Source organism: Bos grunniens, chromosome 18 (assembly GCF_055505025.1).
Source record: "Bos grunniens cultivar Pamir isolate PY7600 chromosome 18, Bosgru_T2T1.0, whole genome shotgun sequence".
Lineage (NCBI taxonomy): Eukaryota > Metazoa > Chordata > Mammalia > Artiodactyla > Bovidae > Bos > Bos grunniens.
Genome location: NC_141182.1, coordinates 43516321 through 43530019, shown reverse-complemented (window position 1 = coordinate 43530019; position 13699 = coordinate 43516321). Strand labels below are relative to the sequence as shown.

Sequence of the window (13699 nt, the reverse complement as noted above, 5' to 3'; positions counted from 1 at the left end):
GGCATACCTTTGTATATTTTGTTTGGCACAGTGAGAGAATTCAGCTCATTAATAGCAAAGGCCGTTTTCCATTTCCTAATATGTGGCTTGTGTTTGAGAAGTGAGAAGGAGAGCCTGGCATGCAGTGGGCACCGATAACTACTTTATCAGGACCCTCAGGGAATTGCTTGGGCTCAAGGAGATAAGTAAGATACGTGTTAGTCACTCTGTCGTGTCCAGCTCTGCGACCCCATAGGACTATAGCCCGCCAGGCTCCTCTGTTGATGGGATTCTCCAGGCAAGAATACTGGAGTGGGTAGCCATTCCCTTCTCCAGGGGATCTTCCTGACCCAGGGATTTAACCTGGGTCTCCTGCATTGCAGGCAGATTCTTCACAATCTGAGCCACTATGGAAGCCCAGGGCCCAAGGAGACTCTCATATAAAGGGGACTGATTGGAAGACAGAATGCCAGCCTTCTAATACCTGTACCAGAAAATGCCACTTGGTTAGACAGCATATTCTATCCTTGTGGGAAAATCCATGTGTGTGTTAAGTTCAAGTAGAAAGTATGTTTCTTTTAGAATTAATACTTTCTCACTGTAAAAAATGCAGAAATACATGAAGTTAAACATACATAATTGTACTTCCATCAAGTATAATTTTAACAGCTTAGAATGTGTATGTACATACATGATATTTAATTACCTTAAAAAAAAATCTTACAACGTCCTGAATATCTCCTTATGTTCATACATAGCCATCCACTTTCCAATGTCTGCATTATTTTTCTAAAGCCTGATGCATCATACTATCAGTCAGAACTAATCAAGAGACAGAAAGTATCTATACATGGTGAGGGAATTCCCTGGTGAACTTCCCAGGTTCGATACCTGATTGGGGAACTGAGTGGCCAAATAAAAAAAGGAAAGAAAGTCCATGATGATTTGAACCGGGAAAGTTTAATGTCAAGAATTACTAACTGTAATGGGATTGCCTATTAAGGGGTAGAAATAAATCTAAAGAATATGGGAATGACAGAGGGAACAGCTGCTTCCTATGTAGTTAACATGGGGCCCCAAAGGGTGCAGCTCTGGCCCGCTGGCAGGTGAAGTTAGCTGAGGTGTGGTGCTAACAGAATTCACTGGAAAGCTGCTGTCTGTAGGGGAGTTCCAGGAGGAGCCGCCTGTGGGGAAGTGCTGCTGGCCATCTAGAAAGAGGGGAGGAGAGGAGGGAGAAAGAGGGACCCAGGACAATAGATGGGGGTGGAGACATCACCCGTGGAATGAGGAACCCAAGCCCTTTCCTCCTCCAGTGTCTCTTTTGCACCTCTACTGGTGAGGTTTATTATTGCACCACCAGACAAAGGAGAGCTGCTGCAGTAACAGGAGCAGGCAGTAAAGGTGGGGTTGGAAGTTAAAGGCAGTGTTAACTGGCACACTTGGTAACATGAACTTGGAGCACAGGTGGTGGTTAGGAGAGAGTGAAGTTCCTAGAGTGGTTTTTGGCTTGTGGTGGGCATTAGAAGCTCCTGGACATTGTCACTTTCAGGTGGCGTGAGACTTGGCCAGTTCCTTAACCCCACTTCTCCTAAGTTTGAGTGCACCTCTCCTAAGAGTCTTAGAAGGATTAAATTCAGTCATGTGAGTGAAGCACAGCAGGGCTTCCCTGGTGGCTCAGCCAGTAAAGAATCCGCCTGCCAATGCAGGAAACCCAGGTTCAGTCCCTGGGTTGGGAAAATCCCCTGGACAAGGGCATGGTAACCCACTCCAGTATTCTTGCCTAGAGGAGCATAACAGACTACAGTGCACAGCATCACAAAGAGTCAGACCTAACTGAACAGTTAAGCATGCACGCAGGCACACGAAGCAAAACATTCTCCATAAATGCCAGCTGATGGTTACTGTCTCAAGGCTACCAGCCTGAGGTGCCAGCCACCCTGTACCCTAGCAGTACCCAGCCAAGAAGCTTGGACACTGCCATCCTTTGGTCGAGGTACCAGCATCTGAGCAAGTGGACTGCTGCTGGAGGCAGAGGAGGCAGGGAGAGTGGCACCTTCGCCCCCGTGGGGAATGGCAGGTGGAATGGTGGAGGGCACAGGCAAGGGTGCTGGGAAGGCAGGGAGGCTCACAGGCACACGGAGGAGCTCGGCCTGAGCTCTGCAGTCGTGTGAGCCACTGAAGGCGGTCAGGAACGAGCAGGGGGAGAGCGCAGTTCAGAGCTGGGCCGGTTCGTGGGCTGGTTCAGCTCGTGTGCAGAAGGTGAGTGCCTAAGATTGTACTCTTCAGAGCTGTCAGATGTCTTTCTCCGCTTTACAAAGTTTTCTCTCTCTGTTTTCATCAGATGGAAAACATTCTGTTCTGAAATTAAAGGTAAGAATTGTTTTTTTAAAAATGGATTTTCTTTTTAAATAGAATTTCTACCATAATTTCAAAACAACTTTTGTGATTTGTGGGGGAAAAAGCTTCTGTTAAGTGTTCTTTTCCATGGTCTAGTTTTTTTTTTTTCTTTCTTTTCTTGGTTTTTGTTTTTTCTGTCATTGTACACTTTACTATTGAATGTTTTTTTAAAAAATAGTTTTAAAACATGAAGAAACTCATGTTTTGCATAGTTTAAAATGAATGTAATATATTGAGGGGTTAGAAAACACTTATATTTGCTTTCTACTTTGTAAAATGAATAGACAGTAACCAGTTTGCAGACATGGAAATAGTTCTACTTAACTTTTTAATTCTGTGATGTCAAGGGAGTTTAAAAATTAAAAACTTCTCGGTAGAGTTAATTTATAACCTTATCTACTTTTCAGCAGAAATTAGAAACTTAATATCAGGCTGATGTGTAGTAGAAAAATGAACAAAAATTCAAAGACTTCCCTTTCCTCTAAGTTTTGAGTTGAAAAGGAGGGTCTTGTATTCTTTTCTCAGTGCTTTAAAAACGTGGTTCTGTGCAGCTTATGGGGTCTTTTTGCATATCCCAAGGAGAGTGGGCCAGTTAGAATTTGCTTTGTCCACCTCTGCTCAGCCCCTACAGTCACATCACGTGTTTTAGAATGTGAACTGGTGGCCTGTCACTCGTAGGACCTGCACGTGACCACAGTGACTGATCACAAATAAACCCTGGAGAGGGTGTGGAGGAAAGGGAACCCTGCTGGTGGAAGTGTAAATCGGTGTAGCCACTGTGGAAAATGGTGTGGAGGGTCCTTAAAAAAACTAAAAGCTAGTTATTACGTCGTCCAGCAATCCCACTACTGGGCATATATTCAGAAGAGGAGAAAACTCTAATTCAAAAAGATCCATATATCCCAGTGTTCATAGCAGCACTCTTCATAACAGCCAAGACATGGAAGTGTCCATCAACAGATCAATGCATGAAGAAGATACAGTGTATATTCTCTCTCTCTCTCACACACACACACACATATATACACACACAGTGGAGTATTACTCAGCCATAAAAAGAATAAAATGCCATTTGCAGCATCATGGATGGACCTAGAGATGGTCATACTGAGTGAAGTCAGCCAGACAGAGAAAGATGAATATTATATATCATTTATATGTGGAATCTAAAAAATAAATTAATAAATAAAAGTACAATACAAGTGATCTTATTTACAAAACAGAAGTATACTCACAGATACAGAAAACAAACCTACAGTTGCCAAAGGGGAAGGCAGGAGGGACAAATTAGGCGTATGAAATTAACACACACTACTATATATAAAATGGGTCAGCAACATGGATGGTCTCTGTAGCATGGGGAGTTATATTCAGTATCTTGTAATAACCTATAATGGAAGAGAATTAGAAAAATATAGATGTGTAACTGAATCACTTTACTATACAACGAAGCTAATACATTAGTATAAGTCACCTATATTTCAGTCAAAAGATGCCAAGCTCATGGACAGAAAGGCGGAAAGAAAGCAGGCCTTCCCCTGCTGCTCAGAGAGCTTGCCAAGAGGGGAGGACTGTTAAGGGTTAGGTTCATTTAAAAGAAACAGGGAATATTAAAGTTTCTAAAGCTAAAAGAAATGAGCAACTACGAGAGCTGAAATGAAGACGGGGGAAGTGCTTACATGTTTGATACATGACTTGTGCCAGGCCACTCTTAGAAGATGCTAAGGTCAATTCGTTACTGTCCTGTTTTTTCCTTCCGTAGGACGAAAAACCACCATTATGTGAAAAACCTCCACTCTGTCCAGGTATTTGCCTTTTGAATTTCATTGTGATTGAAAAACTTATATTTCAGAGAACACCCAGTACAGTCTCACATAAAATAAAGATCACTTTTTTTTCCTGTGAAGGTTGTTGCTTCTGTCCCATTTTTGAAATTGGAAAGAGATAGCGGTTCGTTGAACTTCCTTTAAGTTTGCCTTAAAATAGAGAGTTTATGGGACTTCCCTGGTGTCCTTCCAATGCAGGGGACACGGATTCGATCTCTGGTCAAGGAACTAAGCTTCCAGATGCCAAGAGGTGTGATCCCACCCCCCGCAAAAAAAAAGAGAGAGTCCAGACATTCAAACATTGGATGGTGGCTGTATGTCCGTATGGGATGTGCTCAAGCCTGGGGTTGATGGAGGGGGGATTCATGGACCTATGGGATTATGGACAGGCCCTGGAAGGGGGAGGCTTCCCAAGTGGTGCCAGTGGTAAGCCTTGAGAATCCCATGCACAGAGGAACCTGGTGGGCTACAGTCCATAGGGTCACAAAGATCGGACGCAGCTGAAGTAACTCGGCGCTCAGGCAACACGTGCCCTGGGAGAGGGGGCGTATGAAAACGGGGCTCTGCTCAGGGGCTCGAGGCAGAGTTGAGAGGTCCAGAGGTACTTGGTGGCATCCTCTCCCCTCTGCAGCCTGGGGAGCCTCATTAGCTTCCAGAGTGGATACTGTAATTTTTCACTGTGTGCCTCACGTCAGTAGTCTGAAAACCCTGTCAAGTAACCAAGACTTTTGTCTGCCCTCCGTGTCGGATTGGCTCTGTTTTCACCATTTCTGCCTCGGTGTTTTTGGTGCTGTGTTCTGGGATGTTGCTGGGGCTCTGACATCTGGCCCACAGGTTTTCTTCACTGTATGTCTTCTGCTGCTCAGCCCATCCTTTGAATCTGTGTTATTAATCAAGCCCTTTATTTTCATGATTTCTATTAAGTATTGACAAGCATCTCTCTGAAATCTTAACCGCACTCATTCTCAAATCTTGTAGCCTGTGCTGCAGCCAACTTTGTCCTCTGTTATCTGGTTTTGGTGCCTCTCTCAGTTCCTGTGGCTCTTGGTGATGTGCTCGTTTGGTCCCTGGGAGTCCCAGTTCATCTGTCTGGGGATGCCATATCTGATTACTGTAGGCTGCTCAGAAGGGGAAGCCAGTGGGCTGTCAGATGTACAGTCTGTCTCCAGTGACTGTCGGCCATAGACAGGGCATTTTGTCAGCCAGGGGGTTTGGAGGCTCCTCTTCCTCCTAGGTTTCTCCAGCCTTGGGGTCTGCCTGCCTTTCTGTCCTCAGGGCTTATATGTACTGCTTGGCCCAGGGGGACTTGAGCCCTGCTGCTTCTGTCTGGCACCCTAGACAGATACCTCGTCAGTCCTTTCTAGGCCATTTTGTGTCCCCACCACCTGCCAGGGCAAGGCACATCCCTGGAAGCACCCCCACCCCCTCTCGTAGGTGACCTCTCCTTGCATATTTTAGGCTGCAGCTTCCATCTTCAGTCTAATCTCAAATGTCTTTCCTGGATTCCTGGTAGATTGCCTCTTGTTTTCCTGTACTTGTGAAGTTACTCATTTCTTTCATGTTCTAGGGGTTGGATATGTGTGTGTCAGGGGTCAGGGGAGGCTGTCTGGAGCTGCCAGTATCCCTCCCTCCATCTGCACACAGAAGCTCTGCCCAGGCCAGGAGCCCATCGTAGTCCTCACTTCCTTCAATCTCCCTATGGAATATCACTCTCTGCTTTCCTCCAGTCTTTCTACTCCTCCCTAAATTCCTTTGTAGCCTCTGGTTTTCTTCTCACCCTGGTGCCTGCAAGTAAACTACATGCTGGTGGCTCCTCCCTCTCTCCAGCTGAGGCTCTCTTCAGAGCTTTGGACCTGTGTCCTAACCTGAGCTTCCCTCCCCCTGCCAGGCTTGTATTCCTTGTCTGGCTAGATATCTTCCAAACTACAGATCTTGTTGCTCATTCTTGACTTGCCCCTCCCTCACTGCCCACACCCAGTCAGCTGCTGAGCCCTGCCAAGTTTTTGCCCCTGAATTCTCTTATGTCCTTTCCTCTCCGTCCCTACTCTAGGAGCCTTCAGACTGATCTGCCTGCCTCTGTGCTAGGCGTCCTTCCTGAACTGTTCACTTTCTTCGCCGCTGGCCTCAGCGATTCATCTGAGAGTATAGCCCCTTCTTTCCATACTTCTGCTGAAAGGCTTTCTGGCTCCTGGTGGCCTGCAGGATACAACCTCCACTCTGCATATTACGTTAAGAAAAGGCCTCCACTGGCTCCTGCCTTCCCCCTCCATTACCCTTCTTCTTACTGCTCACCATAGTCTTAACAGATCACAGTCTTTGCTGTATAGGCCACTCTCTTTGCAGGCACTGACATAAAGAAGTTGCTCCTTTGGTTTTTGAAATAGTCTCCTGTAATTCTGATGTAAAATTGTTAATATCAATTAGTATTTTAAAACTTTTTCCTGTCCCTTTTTAGATATAACTGGTAGAACGCGTCAAAGATGTATAGAAATAACCAAAGAAAAGTTGGAGGAATTAAAGGAAGAAAATTTGCACCTAAACAATGCAAATCAAGCCCTTACACATGAGCTTAACATAATAAAGAAAACAATGAAAGATCTGCAGTTAAAACTTGAAAGGATGAAAAAAGAAAACGTGAAGCCAAAAGAGGTTGAGAAAGCATCCTCTCAGGAAGGTGAGGACAACTACCTAGTTCTTTTGTTACAGGAAGGAACAGGAATTCAAAATTTTGTACTTATTTTGGAAGTTAACGTTTTATTATAGTATTTGTTGATATTAATGTTCTTAATATTTTGGTTTGATTATTTATGGTCTTTCATTAATATCCTTATACTTGTTGAAATTTGATTTCACCTGTTGTATCATTTTTATTATGCTGAAGAAATTCTAGTACTTCTTTTGGTTCTTAGCATAATATTTTACATATGTTTTGTATCAGTTTTTATCCCCATGAGCACCATATAAAAATGCCTCTTTCACCACATACTAACCAATGTTGAAGATTATATTTTCCTTGCTAGTTTGAGTGGTTAAAAAAGAAGAATCCCATTTTAATTTAATTTCTGTTTGTTCTATTATTGATGAAGTTGAATATTTTTTTCATTATCTTTGCAGGTCATTTTCTTTCTCTTTCATAAATATTCCCACTTTGGATTGAGATGTTTTGATCTTTTCTGTTGATTTATAGGAGCTCTTTATGTATTAAGAATTTTAGCCCTATGGGCACATATGTTTGAGTTTGTTTCTCAGTTTGTTAATAATTCAGCTATGTGTATAGGATATTTTTCTGTTAGGATCTATGCCCTTGGTTTCCAGTGGTTAAGAATCCATGATTCCACTGTAAGGAGTGCAGGTTTGATCCCTGGTCAGGAACTAGGATCCCACATGCTGTGTGATATAGCCAAAATTAATAACAATATGCTAAGGTCATATAAGTATTCACTAATGTTTTTTCTGTGTATTTATCTAAGTCTATTATTATGGCTTTAAGAAACATAATGTGGTTTTCTCTTTACAAACCCTATATATTTCTTGTCTTAGGCACATTTCTAGATACTTGATATTATTTGTGCTATCACTTTGTGGGATCTATTTTCTATTATGCTTTCCAATAGAACATTACTATTGTGTGGGAAGGCTATTAGTTCTAGTGAATTCTCCATTTGTTCTATATAATTTTCAGAGCACATATTTGTATACCATCTGAAATAGTGACATTTTTTCCAATCTAAAATTTTTATTTTACCTTTATCATATATATATATATATCAACTTTCACAAACTTCTAAAACATTGTTGACTAATCAGTGTTAAAAAAACTTACTAACTTTTATTCATTTATATCTGTATAATTGTCATTTGCTGCCTTTGTGAGCCTAAAGGGAAAGAAGGACAGACAATTGACAATTTATATAAAATCATGATAAATTTAAGTTCTTATGGTATAATATTAAATTTATTTTTTTCAGTAGTTGATGGACCTGAATTACATTATCTAAGAAAACAAGCTCAAGAACTGGTAGATGAAAATGATGGATTGAAAATGACTGTTCATCGTTTGAATGTAGAACTGAGTAGATATCAAACAAAATTCAGGCATTTATCCAAGAAAGAGGTAATGTTACCTATTAAGAAAAATCAGTTTTATTGATATTTTAGCCTTGAATTGATTTCCAATTCCAAAGAGTTTATATTTATTATAATTTGGTATAAAAAAAGATACATCCGAAGTACAGTCTTTCTGGGCACCTTTCTGTTTCTCTGTCCATCTCTCCTTTTCTCAAAACTAAAGCAATAAAAGCTCTTAGTAAAAAATTAGGACAGTATAAACATATATAAAGTAAAGGAAGTAAAAGTCGTTGTCTGCTCCATTCTCAGCCTGTTCTTCAGGGTTATAGCTGTTGTTTGTTAGTGCACAGACTTTGAAAAGAAAGCAGACTAGTGTTTACAGGCTCCCAAATGATCTAGCTGTCACAGTCAATGGAGCTTACATTCATGATAGGCATAGGAGCATCCCCTGTAGCTATATACTTGGGCTTAGTGTAGAGAGAGCAGACAAAAACAGCCTTCTCCCACTTTTTCCATGGAATGGGTTTAATTGCATGCTTTCCCAGATGCTGCCTGAATTTCTGGCTTCTAATCAGCCTAAATCTAAATACTGACTGCAGTCCTCCCCTTTGGGAAGCTGATGGATTTGGTACATCCTCAACTACTGGTAACCACTTAAAAATAAAGACAGCAGCTTGGACAATCACAGAGATTTGAGAGGCTACCAAGAACATGGGCTAGGCCAATTGATGAGGCTCCATACCTATACAAGACCACTCTGTCAAGATGAGAGAGGTGGCTGTTTTTTCTAATGCACAGAAACCAATATAGAGTAAAGGAAAATGAAGAAAAAAGGGAATATGTTCTAAAGAAGGGAACGAGATAAATCTTCAGAAACTGATCTTGCTACTGCTGCTGCTGTTGCTGCATCACTTCAGTAGCGTCCGACTCTGTGCTACCCCAGAGACGGCAGCCCAGCAGGCTTCCCGTCCTTGGGATTCTCCAGGCAAGAACACTGGAGTGGGTTGCCTTTTCCTTCTCCAATGCGTGAAAGTGAAAAGTGAAAGTGAAGTCGCTCAGTCGTGTCCGACTCTAGCGACCCCGTGGACTGCAGCGCACCAGGTTCCTCTGTCCATGGGATTTTCTAGGCAAAAATACTGGAGTAGGGTGCCATTGCCTTCTCCGGAAACTGATCTTAGTGAAATGTAAATAAGTGATATACTCAATAGAGAATTTTAAGTAACAGTCATAAAAATGCTCAGTAAGATCAGGAGAGCATGAACAAAGTGTGAATTTCAACAGAGAGATAGAAAAATGTTAAAAAGTACCAGAGATATCATAGAGCAGAGGAGTATAATAATTGAACTGAAAAATTCAATAGAGGGACTCAGCACCAGACTAGAGCAAGTGGGAGAAAGGATCAGTGAACTTGAAGACCAGGTAGTAAAATTCATCTAAACAGAAGAATAAAAATAATTTAAAAAAGAGTGAAAATACCATTAAGTAGTTACAGGCATTCCAGAGAGTAAAGAGAGAAAGGAGCAGAAAGCTCATTTAAAGAAATAATGCTGGGACTTGCTTGGAGTCCAGTGGCTAAGACTCCAAGCTACCAAAGCGAGGGGCCTGGGTTTGATCCCGGGTCAGGGAACTAGATCTCACATGCCGCAACTAAGACCTGGTGCGGCCAAATAAATAATTAAAAAGAAAAAAATGCTGGGACTTCCCTGGTAGGCCAGTGGACACACATTCGATCCCTGATCCGGGAAGATCCCACATGCTGCAGAGCAGTTAAGCCTGTGTGCCACAACTACTGAGCAAGAGAAGTCACCTCAAAGAGAAGCCTGAACACGGCAACAAAGAGCAGACCCCGCTCGCCGCAGCTAGAGAAAGCCTGCATGCAACATCGAAGCCCCAACACAGCCAAGAATAAATAAATAAAATATTTTTTAAAAGAAATAACTCTAAAGACTTCCTTGGGGGAAAGAAACAAATATCTTGATCTAGGAAGCTCAAAGAGTTTTAAATAAGATTAATCCAGAGATACCCACATTGAAACATATTATAACTAAATTGTCAGAAGGTAAAGAGAGACTCATAAAAGCAGCAAGAGAAAAACAACTTGTTACATACAAGGAAACCCTCATAAGATTTATTAGCAGATTTTCCATCAGAAACTTTGCAGACCAGAAGGGAGTGGCACAATATATTCAGAGTACTACAAGGAAAAAAAAAAAACAAAAACCTGCCAACCACAAGTACACTACCCAGCAAAGTTGTCCTTTAGAACTGAAGTAAAAATAAAGAGTTTTTAGCACATGCAAAGGCAGAAGGAATTAATCACCACCAGCGTTATGAGAAATGTTGAAGGACCTTCTTTAAGCTGAAATGAAAGGATACTAATTAGTAAAAGTAAAATATGGAATTAAAAATTTCACTGGTAAAGGTAAATATATGGTAAAATTAAAGATAATCTAATGTAAAATTGGTAGGTTAATCACTTATAAATCTTAATATGAAGGTTAGACAAAAATAGAAATATAACTATAGTAATTTGTTAATGAATACATAAGATAAAAAGATATGAATTGTGACATCATAAGGCAGTGGTAACCTACTCCAGTACTCTTGTCTGGAAAATCCCATGGATGGAGGAGCCTGATAGGCTGCAGTCCATGGGGTCGCTAAGAGTCGAACATGACTGAGCGACTTCACTTTCACTTTTCAGTTTCATGCATTGGAGAAGGAAATGGCAACCCACTCCAGTGTTCTTGCCTGGAGAATCCCAGGGACAGGGGAGCCTGATGGGCTGCCGTCTCTGGGGTCGCACAAAGTCGGACACGACCGAAGCGACTTAGCAGCAGCAGCAGCAAACATAAAATTAGAGGAGAATTAACATGTAGTTTTAGAATTCATTCAAACTTACCAATTTAAAATAGACTTGTAAGTTGTCTTCCAAGTTGTGCAGTTATAAAGAATTCTGCCAAGCAGGAGATGTAGGAGGCATAGATTTGATCCCTGGGTCAGGAAGGTCACCTGGAGAAAGAAATGGCAACCCACTCCAGCATTCTTGCCTGGGAAATCCTGTGGATGGAAAAGTCTGGCAGGCCACAGTTCATAGGGTCACAAAGAGTTGGACATGACTTAGCAACTAAACCACTCACCCACCACCCAACTTGTTTTAGGTAAGCCTCGTGGTACCACAAAGTAAAATCCTGTAGTATATAAACAGAATATAAAGACAAAGAAATCTTAGCATACCGCTACAGAAACTCAAATCACAACTGAAGAGAGACAGAGAAGAAAGGAACCAAAGGAGTTAACAGAAAGGCAGAGAAGAATGAACAAAATGACAAGTCCATACCTAACAATAATTACTTTAAATATAAATGGGCTAAAATCCTCCAATCAAAAGACAGAGTGGCTGAGTGGGCTTACCTGGTAGCTCAGATGGTAATGCGTCTGCCTGCAATGTGGGAGACCTGGGTTCAATCCCCATGTCAGGAAGATCCCCTAGAGAAGGAAATGGCGACCCACTCCAGTACTCTTGCCTGGAAAATTCCATGGATGGAGGAGCCTGGCAGGCTACAGTCCATGGGATCGCAAAGAGTCAGACACAACTGAGCAGCTTCACTGGCATTGGCTGAATGCATAAAAAAGCAAGACCCACCTGTGTGCTGCTTACAAGAAACTCACTTCCGATATAAACACTTAGACTGAAAGTGAAGAGATGAAAAAAGGTACTCTGTGGAAATAGAAGCCAAAAGAAACCTGAGTTAGCTTCACTTATAACAGACAAAATAGACTTTAAGACAAAGACTGTAATAAGAAGCAAAGATCTTAGGATGTAAAGAGGTCACTCTGAGAAGAGGAGATAACATTTGTAAATATTTGCATACTCAACATAGGCATGCCTAGAAATACAAAACAAATATTTTTTAAATATTTGTTTATTTGGCTACATTGGGCCTTAGTTGCAGCCCACAGGAGCTTCCTTGCATCACGTGGGATCTTTGATTGAGATGCATGCACTCTTGTGGCATGTGGGCTCCAGAGCATATGGGCTTCAGCAGCTGCAGCACGTGGGCTCTCTAGTCGAGGCTCACAGGCTCCAGAGCATTCAGGCTCAGCAGTTTCAGAGCGCAGGCTGAGTTGCTCCGTAGCATAGGGGATCTTAGATCCCCAACCAGAGATCAAATCCATGTCTCTTTCATTGAAAGGCAGATTCTTAATCACTGGGCCACTTGGGAAAGTCCCTAAAGTGAATATTAACAGACCTAAAGAGAGAAATAGACAGAGTCATATAATAATAGTAGGGAACTTGAATATCCCACATTTATTAATGGATAGATCATCTAGACACATAATCAGTAAGGAAACATTGGCCTGAAATGATCCATCAGAACATGTGTACACAGAATATTGCATCCAAAAGCAGTAGAATACACATTCTTCTCCAGGCATACATGTAGCATTCTCTAGGATAGATCATATATTAGGCTTACAAAACAAGTCTTAATAAATTTAAGAGGATGGAAATCATATCAGACACCTTTTCTGATCACATTGGTACAAAACTGGAAATTAAAGGAACTGGAAAAGTAACAAATATGTGGACATTAAATAACATGCTACTCTGATCAACCAATGAACCAAAGAAGAAATCAAAAAATATCTTGAGATGAATGAAAATGGAAATACAACATACCAAAATTTACAGGTTACAGCAAAAGCAGTTTTAAGAGAGAAGCCCAGAGTAATAAACACCTACACTAAGAGACAAGAAAGATCTCAACTTAACAACCTAACTTTATACCTCAAGTAATTAGAAAAAGAACAAACGAAGCCCAGAGTTAATAGAAGGAAGGAAATAACAAAGACCAGAGAAGTAATTTAAATAAAAAATAGGAAAGATCAGCTGATTTTTAAAAATCATACCAAGAATTAACACCAACCCTTCTCAAACTCTTCTAAAAAACTGAAGAGGAAGAGATACTTCTGAACTCATTTTATGAGACCAGCCTTACTGTAATGCCAAAGCCAGACGAGGACACTCCAAGAAAGTTGTAGGCCAATGTTCCTGATGAACAGGGACATACAAAAATCCTCAACAAAATATTAGCAAACTGAATTCAGCAGTACAGTTGACCTTTGAACAACATGGGTTTGAACTGCATGGGTCCACTTAAGATAAAATCTTTTTTTGAATAAATGCCTTCAGTACTACAGAATCCATGGTGGGTTGAATCTGCAGATGTAGAACGGTGGATGTGGAGAGCCCACTGTGGGACTTGAGTAGGTTTTGGTATCCACAGCCAACCCTAGAACCAGTTCACAGATACTGAGGGATGACTGTACGTTGAAAGGACGGAATACCATGATCAAGTGCTGTTTATTCCTGGGATCCAAGGATAGTTCAGTATCTGCAAGGAAGTCAGTACTGTATTGCCGGG

The 13699-nt window shown here is 41.4% G+C and overlaps 1 protein-coding gene across 35 annotated transcripts in view; it reads left to right on the top strand.

Annotated features, from left to right (window-relative positions):
- Positions 1-13699, top strand: part of CEP89 (centrosomal protein 89) — an 86299-nt gene that overhangs the window by 27022 nt on the left and 45578 nt on the right. For 16 of the 35 annotated variants that reach the window (XR_015145748.1, XR_015145736.1, XR_015145737.1 and 13 more), the window contains 4 exons: positions 2321-2349; positions 4139-4181; positions 6658-6876; positions 8171-8316. Coding sequence is in view for 20 of the 35 variants with exons in the window: in XM_086351737.1 (XP_086207863.1) it covers positions 2321-2349; positions 4139-4181; positions 6658-6876; positions 8171-8316 (437 nt within the window). In the remaining 15 variants the exon portion in view is untranslated. The remainder of the gene's footprint in view (positions 1-2320; positions 2350-4138; positions 4182-6657; positions 6877-8170; positions 8317-13699) is intronic. The other 19 variants (XR_015145750.1, XR_015145739.1, XR_015145744.1 and 16 more) reach the window with 4 other exon arrangements.